Consider the following 18,319-nt stretch of genomic DNA (forward strand, 5'->3'; position numbering starts at 1 on the left):
GTCATGCGTGGGAAGAAATGCGTGGGAAGAAAGAAGGATTGAGAGAGAATAGTGGACTTTGAGAACAAAGGGCAATAGAGATGTGACTATTAGAATAGATTAGCATAAGTCTTTTTCAGAATACAAAAGTCTTTGTTCAATGTTTTGAATTTACCCGGGCTTCTTCAAAGCCAATAATTAATATCTTCACATATTAAACAAATTAATATCCGACAAATTTGCTACATGAAGGAAGGAGATAGAAGGAGAAGCTCTACCTCCATGCGTCACAATATGTGGATCTGATCACATATTACCCCGCTAGATTACGCGTTATGAAGCTTGACCGGAGGGCACAGGATGCGTGTATAATAAGGGCTCTGCATTGGCTCTTCGGATCACGACAAGCCGAGTAGCATCTGTTGCTAGCTCCCCAAGATCATCTCTGCTAGAAATGGCGATGACCTTAGCTGGAGGTGCCGTGCAGCTGGCCGCTATTCTCGTGCTGGCGATGGTGGCTGCCACAGCTGCGCCGCCTCCAAAGCCATTCAGAAAGGCGGAGCTGTCGTACTATGTGCAGGTGCATCAGGGGCAGCCTAACTTGGGGATAATGCTGCAGCCAATCAACAGCTCATACAGCAATGCGCTGGGGCTCACCATAGTCTTCGCCCTCACAATGACGCAGGGGCAGGCCAACTCATCGAAGGCCGTGGGCGTGGCCCGCGGCTATACTGTGGCCACCAGCTACGACACCAACTACTCGTCCCTCGAGACCGAGATCGTCAGCTACGACGATGGCGTTTACAACGGGACCGTCCACTTCCAAGCCATGCTCGAGGGCTCCGATCCCGCCGAGGTGGCCGTCCTTGGCGGCACTGGCAGCTTTCGTGGCGTTCGGGGCTGGGGCACCATTTCTCAAGTCGTTAACAACCCGCCTCACCTCGTCTACCTCCACACTCTCTTCTTCACTAGATTTCACTAACCCTTCTTACAGTTGTATGTGTTGAGAGAGAGAGAGAAAGAGAGAGAGAGAGAGAGAGAGAGAGAGCAATATAATGTAAGTACTTTATGGCTTTCTAAAAGAAGCTTTAGAGGTTATGCATACTTTCAATACTTTCAGTAATGATTACTTTCTTTAAATGTTATTTCAATTTTAAAATAGTAAATGCACCTTTTCATTTCACATCTTGACATGTCTTGATTTTTTTTGCATTCTATTGTTTTAGAATGTTAAAGTGAAGCTTCACCTTGCATAATTCTAGTAAATTCTATGAATATACATAGACACATATACATTTGTTTATATTTATATTTATACTTATACTTACACACGCATATATTCATACATACATACATACTACATACATACATACATATATATATATATATATATATATATATATATGAGTTCTTTTTCTTTAACATTTCATTTCACATCTTCCATGGCTTGATTTTTCTTGCATTCTATAACTTAATTCTAATCAATATTCAAGAAATTCTCTTTTATTGACGACTGACATAAATTTAAAATTTGCAAGATTCTTGAACTATTTTCTCACATATTTTACCAACTTGCAAGATTTTTGAACTATTTGCAACTAGCTAGTCTGGATTTTCAAGCGGCTCAATGCTAAGTTGAGGCAATCCTTTCTCAAACACATATTCCACTTAAACTCAACCTAGTGATTTTATCACTTTCTAATTGTTTTAGAAACCCATCGTGACTCTTACACTTGTTTTCCATATATGTATATATATAACTAGTCTTGTTTGGTGGGTGTCCCTATTGAACGTCTGTAGAACATAACACGATATACACAGATTGATATCAAGCATCTAACACTGAAGTAAACAAGTACAAAGTGTATCAACAAACTTTTTTTAAAAAAATTGCATGTGTATTTATTACTCCAAATCAAGTGTAGTCAATTTTTGTCCATTTCTCATAGAACCTGCGTGTGTGTGTGTGTGTGTGTGTGTGTGTGTGTGTGTGTGTGTGTGTGTGAGAGAGAGAGAGAGAGAGAGAGAGAGATGTTGTCATAGTCAAAGGGAGAAAGGAGTCTTGGTTGTCGATCACTAAAACAAAGCACATTTGAGGAAGAAAACAATGGGATAAAAGGTTTTCCTTGTGTTAAAGAAAGTTTATTTAGAGGAGGTTGGGTTGCAATATATAAAATGCATTGCCAAACAAGTACATGTGTAGATTCACAACAACCACCTAGGAATATAGTAAACATGTACATAGTGCATCTAATAATGCAATACTAATAAGTTGAATTGTCCAATTGTGAGAAAAGAAGTGTGTATCTTTTGTATATATAGATATGATAATCGAGATTGAGCAAATCATGTAGCTAGACTAAACTCAAGGTAGCATTGACAAACTCAAAAAATACACAAAACATCAATAGACTATAAAAATTAAATTGCACTACCAACTTGATAATCGTGTATGCGTGTCATCCAATTATGCAAGCCAAAGGACAATTTTTGAGTCAAGCTACATAAAAGCAATGTGAATAGTCAAACATTTCATCTTGCAGTGAATCTTCATGGGGTGAAAACGCTAAGTATATAGTGCACCTCATGCACAAGTTCTATACAAAAGTATGGCACTGGAGAGTTTGCACTGTGGTCAGAGTTGGTACTTTGATTCGACATCCGACTTCTCTCTGCCATTAGGGTCAGAAAGCCCAAGGCATGGTCTCTTTGTCTTTTCTACCTTCTCTCATATTGATCTTGTCTACCACAATCTTCATCACGGTGTGCATCATGTCTACTACAATCTCCATCATCATCTCTTTACAACTTCTGCCATCTTGTCAATTATCACATTCACTCCTATTACCATGTCTACCATCACCACTAATTTTTTCAGACTTATGTGTTGTTCCTCTTGTTCCAATCTAGCTTGATGCTCAAGCTTATTTGATTCTCCCAAGGAAGGTTGAGATCTTCTTTTTTGATTGTGAGCTTTGTTTATAAAGCCTATCCAATAAAAGACTAGCTATGGTTGAAGTTATGGTGGTCGATGCAAATGATTGAAGACGTAGGATTCCAAGAGGGCTTCCACAAAGGACACGTACCATACCAAAAGATGTTGCCAAAGGGGCAATCAAGTCCACTTGCATGCATTGCTTTGCTAGCTGGAGGGATACTAATGGTTTCTTCTTGTATGCATACTTGCTTTTGGTGGGAAACAACATGAATGTTGGTGAGAGAACTTTTGCCGAAGTAGTCAAGAAGAGTTTTGATTAAAATTTCACGATTTCCTCTCACCAAAATCTACTTATGAGTAGGTACTGCACCCTCAACCCATGTGGAAGCATGGAATTCACACCTCTTCATCTCTTGCTTTCGCAAGCCTGTATAGTACCAAGCCAATATATAGGACATGCTGGAAACCCTTGACAATAACGGTCCTATCATGCTACGATAAAAAACCTGGAGATTCCATACCTTGATATTTTATGGGATAGCTAGCACAAATTTCCCTCTAGACCAACTTGCATTCATGAGATTAGAGCATGTCCTACAAATATTACACAATTTGTTGCAGGAGAAGCGCTCTTCCACCACACATGTCATACACTAGTGTCCAAATCTTGCTCGGACAAGGGAACCCCAAAATGTGTTGGAAGAAGAGTTCGCCATCACTTTCACAAAAGTCACCAATGGTTGCATACGTATACCTAGTTGTAGATGTTTGTTGGTCCAACAAGAGCATGAAGTAATAGTCTCATGTCGTCAAGACTACGCTAGCAAGTCTCTCTTGCTTAGTTATTCCAACAAAAAATCTAAGAAATCTCTACAACTTGTACTCATTAGCATCATTTGAGGATCATTTTTGCATCACGTTGGCTTCATCGATGACGAAACTAGGAAACCTTCTATCTTTCTACTATGCCATATACAACAATAAAGCTTTCAAGGAAAGTTGAATCTGTGCATGTTGCTCATGGATTTGTTTGTTGTGGAAGTATTTAAGAAAATTGGGTATCATGTTGTCTCTAGTTGAAATCATTTTGTGACAAAGTCTTTGAGAGCGATGCATTTGTGTCTACATGTATTCTATTCATGAGCTCATCAAGAGAGTAGTTACTTGAAAACCCATCTTTAAGCCTCCCAGTGAAGGATTTTGCATTGGTGTAGTCCCCAAAACGCATGTCAATCAAGATCACAATGGAATCCTGCTTGGCAAGTTGTTTGAGGATAGTGGAGTTACCACATTTGGGTGGACCTGTGAGAACAAGAATCTATTTATAAAGAAACTTCAAATAAGTGATCTCATTTGTCTTGTCAAAAAAAACATTTCCTTTGTCTAACTCTTCTGGGTGAGATCGATGAGATAAACTCTGTTAACACTTTGTTAGAATAGGCTATTCTAGCTTCTAGCCCTATGCAGATCTTTGAACCGAGGGACAAGTATTGATCGAGTTGCATATTTTGGCTCTCAGAGAGTTGAGTGGAGGAGAAGCAAAGTGATTGTGTGGAGAGCTTCTCATACACTCGACAGTCAACGCAAGCGATCAAAAAGGTACTTCTTTTTAGAGGCGATCAAAGAAAAATCATGGCATCATCTTCAACATTGGATTATATTCCAATTGGCGGCTCGGATTGAGCCAACCGAAGTAAGGACTCTATTAAAGGAAGAAATACCCAAACATTTTGGAGAGTACTATCATATAGAGAGAACGATGCCATACGAAAAACAAAAGAAAAAATACGAAAAACAAAAAAGTTCAATCTGCTACAGTGAGATACTATAAAATGCGAGAAGAAGATTGTGAAGGAAAACTTATTTTTGTCATGAAATTGGATGAGGCTCAAATTCAAAAATGTCAAAAAATGAAACGAGTATCCATATCCCTAATGAACAGAGCATTGGATTATAGCCAAGGTAAGCTTGATTCCCCATACCACAAAACTAAATCAGAAATGGAGCTATGGTGGATTGGAGTAGCTCAAATACTAGTAGAAAACCATGATACATTGAAATGGCACTTGAGTGTCGACCTTAACACTAGTTCTGTAATTGGACACTTAAGTGTCCTGAGACACTAAAGTGTCTTGTTTTTCTACTAAGTTTTGGCAATTTATTTGTCAATCTAGAAAGGAGTTTTTTACACTTTGCTTCTACCATAGATTGGTTATGAGGGAAAGAAAACACTGGATTTATCTCCATATCAAAATATAATCTGTATGGAGAGAATTCTGATAAGTTCTCAGACATAAATTTTACCTGTTTTGCTAAAAAATCATAAAATTATTATATCTTTTTGTAGAGATGGCCTTTTTTATGTTTATAAAAGCCAAGTGTTAGCACTTAGTGTTACAAAACAATAGAATGCACTTCAAAGATATGTTTTCATGTCACATGCAAGCTATAGACATAATTTTATACTTGAGCATGTGCTGAATAAGAGCATAATTTTGGTCTTCCAAAGGCCCCCTCATGAAATTGGTACTATTCTAGTGCAATTTGACAACTACAACTGACTTTATATGTTTAAACCAAGAAACTACGTATTTTTTGGGCTCCCGAACTCAATTAAATCTCATTGCTTGAACTCTATCTTGATTTTCTTATCGTGCAAAAACTCTTGAAAATCTAGAGTTCTCCATAATAACATTGAAACCAAGGTTTTAGGCACCCCAATTTTGTATGTACCACATACTTTGATACATTTAGTTGATCTACATGGAAAGTTTGATATTATTTGAGGTTTTGAATGCTTATGTCTCAAGAATGAAAATATGAAAGTTTTCTCTTATGCTGTTTTGAATATTTAAAATGATCCAATAATTGCTGCATACCAAAGCCCTTCTACTTGCCACCTTGAGTGCTCAATGGAAAGGGCAAGCAATATATCACTTTCTAAAATGTTAGGAAATAAGACGTAGCTAAATAGATAATTGAGTAGATTACTTAATGGAGAGAGACAGATTTATATACACGAGATTATAGAGTAGAGACAGAGAGAGAGAGAGAGTACACACGATATACGTGGTTCACCCAATGTGGGCTACGTCCACGGGAAAGCAGCCACTCAATGGCTTTAGTACTTCAAAACAAGAAGTAGTTTACAAAGGGATTATACCCTTAATGGAGCTCCCGCCTTGCTTCACTCTCACCTTGTTGCATCAACTTCACACTATGAAATGTGTGTAGAAATGGCCTCCTTTTATAGGCCAAAAGGGCTTCCCTCTCTTATGAGAGACAGCCATGTGTAGCCGCCCTTGTGCGAATAAGTCCAAATCGGACCCTCCAATCCGCCCATGTGTGGCCGCCCTTGAGAAGACAAGTCCGCTTTTGAATTCGGCCACTAACCATTGAATTCGGCCGCCGGCCACTGGCCATTGACTTCCGACCACCGGCCACCGGCCATTGACTTCCGACCACCGGTCATCGGCCATTGACTACCGGCCACCGGTCAACCGATCGGTTGTTTTCCGACCACTTTCCGGCCGCCGTCCGGCCATAATATTCCGGCGAAAAAGAATATTCCGACGGAAAAAAGTCTCGGGGACCTCCGCCCCCGAGGCCTTTAAAGTTGCCCCTTATTCTTGTCCGTGAAAATTTTGGTTTCCGGTGAGTGATTTTCCTTCATGCACGATGGCTTCTCCTCATAATGGGGGCCTTACAAATGTGCGCTTTTACCACAAAAAATTACAAGGGTAAATCAGGCTCCATACTTAACAATCTCCCACTTGGAGACTGATCTCCAAACCAAACCTGTGACTGCTTTCCATTCTGGCTTCTTATCCTTGAATGCCGATTGAAGATGAGCAAAAGCTCAACTTCTCCTTGTTGACCACCTTTGTAAACATGTCTGCGGGATTTTCACTTGTATGCACCTTTCCTAGCTTTAGTTGTCCCTCTTCCAAAAGAGTGCGTATGAAGTGATATCTCACCTCAATGTGCTTTTTCCTTGAATGAAAGGCTGAGTTCTTCGCAAGATGGATAGCGCTTTGGCTATCACTGTACAAGACACAATTGTCTTGTTTGAATCCAAGCTCTTCTAAGAATCTGTGAAGCCACAGAATTTCTTTGCTTGCCTCCGTCATTGCTACATACTCTGCTTCCGTGGTAGAAAGTGAAACCACTTTCTGCAGCTTTGAAGCCGAGCTTACTGCTGTGCCTCCAACCGTGAACACATAGCCAATAGTGCTCCTTCGAGTATCTTTGTCACCTACCATATCTGCATCAGCATACCCTTCTAGAAAAATATCAGTTCCTCCAAAATACAAAGCATTTGTTGTTGTCCCTTTTAGATACCTAAGTATCCACTTCACAGCTTGCCAATGCTCTTTACGTGGGTTGTCCATGAACCTACTCACAACTCCCACTGCATGTGCAATGTCTGGCCTTGTCCATACCATAGCATACATTAGAGAACCTACCGCTGCAGCATATGGAACTTTAGACATATAGGCTATCTCCTCTTGTGTCTTTGGACACATATCCTTCGTTAGTTTAAAATGACTAGCCAAAGGTGTAGAAACTGGTTTTGCATTTTGCATTGCAAACCTTTCTAGTACCTTCTTGATGTAATCTTCTTGAGATAGCTTTATTGTCTTCTTCGTCCTGTCCCTTGATATTTTCATACCAAGTATCCTCTTTGCAGCACCTAAATCTTTCATTGAAAAATATTTGGACAGCTCCTCTTTTAGGTCTTTGATGTTTTGCATGTTAGCACTTGCAATCAACATGTCATCAACATACAACATTAGGATGATGAATTTCCCATCTCCCAAATTCTCCGTGTAGACGCAGTGATCCGAGTTGCATCTTGTGAATCCATGATCCAACATCCATCGATCAAACTTCAAGTACCATTGTCTTGATGCTTGCTTTAAACCATACAAGCTCTTCTTTAATCTGCAAACCATTTTCTCCTTACCTTTTACTTCATATCCCTTTGGTTGAAGCATGTAGATTTCCTCCTCTATGTCACCGTGAGGGAATGCCGTATTTACATCCATTTGCTCGAGATTTAGATCATGAGCAGCCACAAGGCTTAAGACAAGCCTAATTGAGTTCATTTTTACAATAGGAGAAAATATTTCATTGAAGTCAATACCTTTCTTTTGAGAAAAACCTTTTACCACAAGCCTAGACTTGTACCTTTTCTTCCCACCTTCTTCTTCCTTTAGCTTGTACACCCATTTGTTTTGAAGTGCCCGCTTACCTTTAGGCAACTCAACCAACTCCCATGTTTGGTTGCGATGTAGTGAGTCCATCTCCACTTGCATGCTCTTCGTCCATTCTTCTTTGGATTCATGTTGCATAGCTTCTTCATATGATTCCGGCTCTCCAGAATCTGAGATCAAGAGATGGTTGAAGGAAGGAACAAACCTTTCTGGAGGTCTACTTGCTCTTGTAGATCTTTGGGGAATAGGTTGAGGCTCCTCATTTGGTTGACGTTGTTGCACATTGTCACCGTTTGCAGTCCTTGAGTCTTCACCGTCCTCAAGCTCCATGTACTCATCACCTATTTCTTTTGTTTGTTTTCTTTCCAAGTAATCTTTGTACATATTTTGTTCGTTAAAAATTACATCCCTACTACTTAAGATTTTACCATCTTCAGGATTCCATAGGCGATACCCAAAGTCTCCTTTTCCATAGCCAATGAAGAAACACTTTTTGGACTTTGCATCTAACTTTGATCTTAGGTTTCTATCTATGTGCATGAAAGCCTCACACCCAAACACTTTGAGAAATGCATAATTCACCGGTTTACCTGTCCATGCCTCTTCTGGAACTCCCCCATCCAATGCCGTTGAGGGTGACCGATTGATTAAGTACACAGACGTACTTATAGCTTCCGCCCAAAGCTCAAGCGGTAGGCCTGCATGTAGCCGCATGCTTCGTGCTCGTTCCATGATTGTCCTGTTCATCCTTTCCGAAATCCCATTTTGTTGAGGTGTCCTTGGGGTTGTCCTTTGCCTCCAAATGCCATTGCTAGCACAAAAGCTTTCAAAAAGCTTAGCTGCAATATTCGCCTCCATTGTCGGATCTGAGGCATTTAACCTTGGTACCTGTTTAATTCTCCACAAAGGCTTTCCACCTTTGAAATATGGAAAATACATCGGATTTATTCTTCATGACATAAACCCATGTTTTTCTAGTCGCATTGTCTATGAATGTTACATAGTACAATGAGCCACCAAGTGATGGTGTACTTGCAGGACCCCAAACATCAGAATGAACCAACTCAAGTTTTTTATTTTTTCTTTCATTTCTTGATTTTTGAAATTTTACCCTCTTTTGTTTACCATAAACACAATCTTCACAGAACTCTAAGTCCACTTCTTTCAAACATGGTAGAAGCTTCTTTGTTTGAAGGATTTGCATTCCTTTGGCACTCATATGCCCAAGTCGGTAGTGCCACACCGCACTGTCAACTTCTGTAGTTGCTGCACAAGCTGAAGGTTGCGTGCTAACAGTACACAAGTAAAGTTTACCGACTTTTTCACCCTTGGCAACCACCAAATATCCCTTTGAGATCTTCCACCGTTTGTTTCCGAATGCAATGTTGTGACCTTCATTGTCCAATTGTCCTATAGAGATCAAATTTTTGCGAAGAGAAGGAACATGCCTAACATCTTTAAGCTTCCATTCATTTCCGTTAGCAGTTTTGACAGAAACTGTACCTTTGCCGACAATCTCACAAGCTTCATCATCTCCCAAGTATACATACCCAAAATTACCTTTGGTGTAGTCTTGGAAATGTTGCTTGTGTGGTGTCGCATGGAATGAAGCCTCGGAATCTACTATCCAGGAATTAGACACATTGTCTAATGAGAGAATTAGAGCATCTTGCTCTACTTTACCTGGCACATTGGCCTCTGATGTTGGCTTGTTGTCTTGAGAATCTGTCTCCTTCTTCTTCTTGGACCAGCAATCCTTCTTGACGTGGCCCTTCTTACCGCAGTTCCAACATTCAAGAACTGACTTTGTGCGTGACTTGCTCCGCCTTGAGCGATCACCACCCTTTTGGTTTTTGAACCTCTCCTTAAGCCTTCCTCTTGTTTCCACTGATAGTGCAGCACTTGATGATTCTCTTGTGCTTCTCCTTCGCATTTCCTTGCTTAGGAGAACAGCCACAACATCATCAAACTTAAGAGTATTTGTGCCAGAGATAGAATTACTTACAGCCATCACAAGGCTGTCCCAACTATCCGGTAGAGATGATAGTATAAGGAGAGCTCGCACTTCGTCATCGAAATTGATTTTCACTAATCGAAGTTGACTTATGTTTGTGTTAAAGTCATTTAGGTGTTCTGCAACTGAACCATTCTCTGCCATCTTTAGATTGAACAAGCGCTTCATAAGAAATACCTTATTGGATGCCGATGGTTTCTCGTAGAAGTCGTCAAGTGACTTCATCAAGTCCTCCGTGGTCTTCATCTCCAAAACATTGAAGGCCACCGTTGACGCCAAGCTTAACCGGATTGTTCCCAGTGCCTTTCGATCAAGGACAATCCATGCTTCATCTGCCATTGTTGTGGGCTTCTTCGCAAGACCGCCTAGTGGCAAATAAAGGTCCTTCTGGTAGAGATAGTCTTCAATCTGCATCTTCCAATGTTGGTAGTTTTTGCCGTTGAACTTCTCAATCTTGAGCTTCCCTTCCTCCGCCATAACTCCCACTCAATTCAAGGAATCCTTTCCTTGAGATAATTTAGCTACGAGCAAACCTTGCTCTGATACCAGTTGTTAGGAAATAAGATGTAGCTAAATAGATAATTGAGTAGATTACTTAATGGAGAGAGACAGATTTATATACACGAGATTATAGAGTAGAGACAGAGAGAGAGAGAGAGTACACATGATATACGTGGTTCACCCAATGTGGGCTACGTCCACGGGAAAGTAGCCACTCAATGGCTTTAGTACTTCAAAACAAGAAGTAGTTTACAAAGGGATTATACCCTTAATGGAGCTCCCGCCTTGCTTCACTCTCACCTTGTTGCATCAACTTCACACTATGAAATGTGTGTAGAAATGGCCTCCTTTTATAGGCCAAAAGGGCTGCCCTCTCTTATGAGAGACAGCCATGTGTAGCCGCCCTTGTGCGAATAAGTCCAAATTGGACCCTCCAATCCGCCCATGTGTGGCCGCCCTTGAGAAGACAAGTCCACTTTTGAATTCGGCCACCGGCCATCGGCCATTGACTACCGGCCACCGGTCAACCGATCGGTTGTTTTTCGACCACTTCCCGGCCGCCGTCCGGCCATAATATTCCGGCGAAAAAGAATATTCCGACGGAAAAAAGTCTCGGGGACCTCCGCCCCCGAGGCCTTTAAAGTTGCCCCTGATTCTTGTCCATGAAAATTTTGGTTTCCGGTGAGTGATTTTCCTTCACGCACGATGGCTTCTCCTCATAATGGAGGCCTTACAAATGTGCGCTTTTACCACAAAACATTACAAGGGTAAATCAGACTCCATACTTAACATAAAACTTACAAATACATCAGAAACACATTTTTCTTTGTATACAATCATATGCTTGAAATGACCATATCAAACACATGACCAAAAATGAGTATGCTTGAAATGACCATGTCAACTTTTTTTCACATGAAACTTTCAATTAACTATAGCAAAATTGTGGAAGAGTCACCTAAAATTTTCTACAAGGTCGCTTTATTTTTTCTTGAGCTTATAAAGGCGAGTTCTTCAAAGCGTCAATCGCAGTCTTACGAGGGTCAACTTGATGAGTATAGTTCTTGATCAAGATAGATTCTAAAATGCAAGTTTATATTTTTAAAAGACCCTCTAGATAACATATTTAATCATGTCAAGAATGTTTTCTTAAATAAACCTTCTAATGCAAGTAGCATTTAATTTAAATGTGTTAAAAAAGGATACTTAAAGTGTCGTGTTTTGGTACCAAACTAGTGTTAAGGCATTGAAGTGCATGTTTGGTGTATGTGGAGGTGCCAAAACCAAGTATCCATGTTTGTATTTCACGGCAAGCACTAGAACGACAGGACGGCTTGCAAAACATGAGGTTGGAAAACCACCATCAACAAATAGTGTGAACGTCATTGACTATCCATCGTCTTCTATGCTTTGGGATCTAATTCTAGCAATAGATTTAAGAAATGTTTATTTATGTTCAATGCATGTAGAGATTAGAATCTTGGACAAATTGCTTCGTCTCCATCTTGATTATGCATATTCTATTAAGCCGGTGTCGGGGGATAAGTGTTCGAAACTTGAGCCAGGTAAGCACCGGGTTGTTGGCTGTGGAAAAACTGAGAGTGAAAAATTGTCGGGGCGCACAATACAACAACAACTAATTACTCGGTAATACTATCAATTCACAAAACTTGCTTGAAATTTGGTAACACTGACGAAACTGATACGCAATCGAGAAGAAGTGTCGTTAACGACACCATAAAATAATGCTAATGACAGTTAAGGAGCTTAAACTCCCATTACATATCACTCCGATCCGATAATGGCTCCGCAATCCATCAAAAAGATATAATTAGACTAATTTGCCTGCTGACGAGGAAAATCTATTGTGTCGATTCTATCTGTTGGATTTGTCTTCAATCAGTGTCTATGCCGAAAGTATTTCTTCTCCTATGACTTCTTACAAGCCCTTGATGATATCTCCTTGCCTAAGCCGATGAGGAATAGTCTCCTTGGTTGCCTTGGTTACAAAGCCTTTGCTTGAGCCTTTCCGAGAGAGAGAGAGAGAGAGAGAGAGAGAGAGAGAGAGAGAGTAGATAGCTTTCCTTCCCTTCGTTGTTGGTCTCCTTGAACTCCCTCGCCTTCTTCACCTTCTTCTTCTCTTGCTCGTTTTCTTGCTTCGAAATCCCCTTTTGTTTCCTTTCTAATCACTATCCAAGCTCGAGAGCAAGAGCGACGTCCCTACTCAAGATTGCTTGCTTGCCTTCTCCCTCCTCGCCTTGTTTGCAACTTGCAAAGCCCTTGAGCTCTTCCCCCTTCTTCGCCGTTTGCTTCCCTCGAGAACGAGAGCGAGAGAGAGAGGGAGAACTCCCTTTGCTTATGCTGAGGACGAGCCAAAGCCATTGCTTGTGTTGGAGATTGGAGATCAAGAGCTCCCAAGAGCTCGCCTTCTTGCCCGTTTCTTGTTAACCCCTCAATTCTTGCATGCAAAGTCCCCTCACATGCGAGAAAAATCGCATTTTATAGCTCTTCCCCCCCCCCCCTTGCAGTAGCGCCGGGCGCTACTGACGTGGCGCGGGAAACGCTATCGATGACATGGCAGTTGAATTTCGGCAGCACCAAATGTCGCGGGACTTGGACCAAAAATGATCGCCATGGCTAGGAGATGCTTTCTCGTCACTGCAGCGCTGCCATTTGCCACTCGTACAGGCCGGCGCGAGCCATTCTTTACCTGCGCAGTTCTGCTCGCTGCCCCTACTTGCCATGCCATCCTTTTTTCCCCCTTGCTTGACTTCATACTTAAGCCCCCTAAGTGGGCGGCCAAGCTTTCTTGACTTTGGGTGGCCGGTCGTAAAAATAGGGTGGCCCTTAGTGCCACATTGGGCGGCCCTTGGGCGGCCGACCATGGGCACACTTTGGAGGCCAATGCTCGGGCGGCCATCAAGGCAGACATAATTGTGGCCCTTGGCCATTATTTAATGGGCTTGGCACCTTTTAAAGCATTGCGAGCCGACATTCCAGAACGAAGCTCTGCAAAATTCTATGGCACCACATTTGGAATACATATCTAACAAATCACCGCCAAACACGGCATTCTTTGTTCTTGACTAACCTTATCATCGTGAACTTCGATGCCCGTACCAACCTCTCGCACAATCCTGCATATCTTTAAGATGCAAGTATAGGTGATTGCCATGAAGTAAAGCCTTCTCATCACATCCGATAAAAAGTGTCAGATTTTCTTTCTTGTCAGCCGGGTATTGCCAATTACGACCACTGCCGGCCAAGCATTGCATGATATGACATCCTGGGAAGCTACTACTACTCCCACATCCCAAACTCTAGAAAATAGACACAACTCCAAGCAGAGACACCGACCGAGCCGACTCGACTGGTACGGAGCCAGCCCCTGGTGTATCTTCATTGGCCAATAGCTTGGCGACCGGGACTCCGATAACTAATCTGAAAAGACTGACGTGCTCCACAAAGTGCGCACCTCAGGCCCATGCACTCATTTCATCTCTGTCACCTCAACTTCCGTTTCTCAATCTGGTACGGATTTGCAATCGTCTCAACCTTTGAACTGCCATAACTTCTTCACCGTAGCTCCAATCAACGAGTCGTAAAGACAGGCCGGTAAAGCACTTCAAGCACTGCAGTTCTAGATTATAATCTTCCATCTGTGCTCACTTCAAGCATACTCATTTTTGGCATCATTATGGTATCTATTGGCCCTGTTTACCGCATTTGACATACATTCAGCATTGAACTTTGCCTGTTACCAGGCCTTAATCTCTCGTCATTAAACATATAAGCGTCAAACAAACTTGATGTGCATTTTTCTAGCATCTTTCCTAGCATGGGAGCGGAGCTGCACGACATCCACCCCCTCTGAACCTGCACAACCTCTGGTCTATGCCAACCGTACTTATAAAGCTTCTTCAAGAGCATCATCAGACTCATCGTCTGATGCATACATAACATTGTCTTCAGGAGGTTGATCTGTGTTGAAGTCTCCAATATTAATATCACCATCCCCTTGCTTAAACAACTTAACTCTTTTCCCTACAATAGGCACCTTGAGCTCAGTGCCATCAAGCTCGCATAACTTGTAGGTCGCATTATCATAAACATGAAGTACTACATATGGTCCCAACCATCGTTTAACCATTTTCCGCATAGCAGTGTACTGGTTCTCCAGGCTACTGTCATATACAAGGACCCAATCCCCATCTTTAATAGCATGAGGTTGTAGTTTGTGCTTCCTATCAAACGTTGCTTTGTTCTTCAACCTTGCTTCCTTAAGCATTACTTTAGCCTGTTTAATATCTTCCTGACGCCTTTCAAGTTGCCGAATACGCAATGCCAGCAAATCCTCTGTAGACATACCTTCTTCCCATGCCATTATGGTCCAAGAAATAACCGCTTCCTCTGTAGGCATAACGGGTTTTTGCAGGTACATTAGCTCAAATGGCGCAAAACCAGTAACATAACTATGTGTAGTTCGATCAGCCCATAAAGCAAATGGTAGGAGTTTAGGCAAATCACCAATATGTCCCTAGCATGCCTTTGCTAAAGCTTTAACAATAGGCGGATGCCCTCTTTCACTTTTACCATTAGCTTCTTGATTATATGTTGTAGTGAGAGCCAACTTAATGCCCAAACGAGCAAAGAAATCACGAGCTTCATCTCCATCCAAGCTCTCCTCTATCAGCAGTAAATCTACCCACACATCCATACCTGGAAATAACATCCTCAAGCAAGAACTTGCATACGGAACTGGTAGCTTTGGTATGCAAAGCTCTGCCTTCCACCTGATTAGTAAGATCCTCTCTGGCAAGAACAATATACCGCATCTGCCAGACACCTACTGGCATGGTAATCAGGTCCACCACCCACTTGTAGTGCATAGCCAGTGGATAGGTGGGATGTAATCCATCTTGATGTCGTAGATTAGAATATTGTTGGCATATTAGGCATGTCTCCACAAACTGAGCCACATCTTTATACATACCTTTCCACCAATAGCGATCTTTAATCTTGACAAAAGTATCCCAGACCCCTCTATGTCCAGCCCATAAACTTTCATGAAACTCTTTGACAACCTGCTGTTGAGTCGCTTTATCACAAACAACCCGCTGTGGTACTCCTTTAGAGCGTTTTGGCTGCTTCCATAAATGGCCATCCTTTAGAAAATAGCTATAAGCTTTCTTCCTTATCTTTTTGTATTCTTGATCCATCCACCCTTCATGCTTAGTAAGAGTGCTAAGGTACCAACCAATCAAAAACCATTCTCCTTCATAGAACTCTTCAAAAAATACCTCAAAAATATGAGCAATATTGGCACAATTTGCATGCAGATAAGAAGACGAATAGAACTTCAAGCCAACATCATCACTTGTGGTCAGCATCTCTTCTTCATCTTCAAATCTAGCTCTTGATAACATATCTGCAACAGGATTATCTCTACCTGCAATATGACAGAATTCAGGATTAAGAGATTTAATATAGGCTATCCATCCTAGCATAGCTCTATCCGGAATAGAGAAATTTGCAATCATCCCTATCAGTGGCAAGCAATTTGTCTCTACCACGACTGAAGCTCCAATAAAGTATTCTTTATCAGACCTTAGAGCAGTAGCAACACCCCAAAGTTCTCTCTTAACCTGTGGGTAGCCTCTTTGGCGAGCATTGAGCACTTTTGCTCCAAATCGAACCTCATATATGTTCCCTTCTTCATCATCTTGACCTATAGCCCATCCAATACCTATCGAGCTAGTGTCAACTGTTAAGATTACTAGCCTTCCGCATTTGTATTCGACTTTCCTTAAGGTTGGAGCCTCAAGGAGAATCTTCTTTAATTTCCTCATAGCTCGTGTGTGAACTTCTTCCCAAACAAACCTTTTACCTTTTCTCAATAGTTGATAAAGCACTTCTGCAACATGAGCAAAATGTGGCAGCCAAATAAGATAGAATACACATGCACCCAGAAACCGACGAACTTCAGTAACCCAAGAGCACATTTCCTTCATCTTTTGAATAGCTTCAACTTTAGCCGGACTTGGCCTTCTACCTTCTGGACTGCACATGTGCCCTACAATCAGAACCTCTTTGGCACCAAAAGTTGATTTTTTGTCCTGAAAGTGTTAAGTTAACTTCCTCAAGCCTACATAAAATAACATCACAGTTAGCAATATGTTGAGCAACAAACTGTCGGCACCCCCTCTAATCTTTTACCTCATCTTTTGAGCCTTTCTCACGACCCTTAATCGGTAGATCATCAATGAAAGGCATAGTAACATGTGGGATAAAGTCCCTTAATACCTTATTCATGTCGTTCATCATATGAGCTAAGAATTAGTAGCACCCTATGGCAGAATGCACATCCTTACCAATCCAAGAGGTGTACGCATCGTAGTAAGATCCCTGCTCCCAAAGCTAACTGAAATCGATCATATCGAAAATAAAGATCACCCATAGAGTAAATTGACCTACCTGCAAAAGCCTCATCAGATTCATCCACAATTGGGCCGGTACCCACATTGCGGATTGTTACCTTGTTAACAGGCTGCATATCTTGTATAAACCTTAAAGTACCATTTTTCTTCGGAACAGTGAACCATCGGTTAGAGTATGGCGCACATGATGGTTCCAAGATTCCCATTTGTATCTTCTCATTAAGCAAGTTAATAAGCTTTGGCAAGTGCGCTTTAGGAACTGGAATAGGACGTAAGCTCCATTGCATGTGAGGAACAGTGAATATAACCATAGGTGCAACAACACTTGGATCCACACACCCAATTTCACTCGGCTCAAAGGCAAAAGCTTTACCATGTTTTTTGAGAATACCTTGAAAACACTTGATTTCCTCTTCGTTGAGAAAACCATCTTCTCCCACCTTCAGCTGCTGCAATGTCTCTTTAGTGAATTTGTGCCCAATGTTCTTAGGATTTTTGAGCATAGGCTATCGAGAAGCTTCTTTAATTACTTCATCACTTCCCTCTGGTAGAGGTGTAGCCACAGGTCTCACTTTCTTTGCAACTGTCTTGTACTTCATCTCTACCTGTGCTTCAACTTCTTTATCCAAGTCATCCTCAATATGCATAAGTGCCTCATATATGTCCATTGAGTGCACTTTAATAACTTCAGTTCCACTTTCTAACCTGTTCTGCTTGATATCCTCAAGCTCTAACATAGTATCAACATAAGAGATCTCTTCGAAGATTCCTGATATCACATCATATGGTTCTAGCACATCACATCCCTGCAAGTCACTTTGAATTCTTGAAACATATTGTTTCTCCCACTTAGTTAAATCATTAAATTTCCTGCAAGATACTGAACCCTCAGATGTTAACCCTACAAATCCTGAAGAGAAGGTTTCTCTTTGCGAGAACTTCTCCTCACTTGCACCACCATAGTCCCGCTTTATCGTGGCACCCCAAGAAAATCCTGAGCAAATCTTTGTTCTTTAAACTCCTTACGTATCTTTAACATTGGACGATCACGTAAACTGTCTTTGTTTCTAACATGATCAACACATACAGTTAGATATTGACCCAATTTCTTACCATCTCGGCTTCGAACCCTGGCATAGGCCACGCCATTATCCAGTACCTTAGTTTCCATTCGCACAGCTGTAATGTAGGGCTGTCCCAAAATCAATGGGTAGGAGGAATGCTCCTGTATAAA

The 18,319-nt window shown here is 41.4% G+C and overlaps 1 protein-coding gene across 1 annotated transcript; it reads left to right on the plus strand.

Moving 5' to 3' along the window:
* Positions 1-248: 248 nt before the first annotated feature.
* On the plus strand, positions 249-1,174 carry LOC147419163 (uncharacterized). The gene has a single exon (XM_086506232.1). The coding sequence runs from the start codon at positions 434-436 to the stop codon at positions 959-961; it is 528 nt and encodes a 175-aa protein (XP_086362358.1). The 5' UTR covers positions 249-433; the 3' UTR covers positions 962-1,174.
* Positions 1,175-18,319: the final 17,145 nt, after the last annotated feature.

Source organism: Adiantum capillus-veneris, chromosome 29 (assembly GCF_014529385.1).
Source record: "Adiantum capillus-veneris isolate H3 chromosome 29, ASM1452938v2, whole genome shotgun sequence".
NCBI classification, from domain to species: domain Eukaryota; kingdom Viridiplantae; phylum Streptophyta; class Polypodiopsida; order Polypodiales; family Pteridaceae; genus Adiantum; species Adiantum capillus-veneris.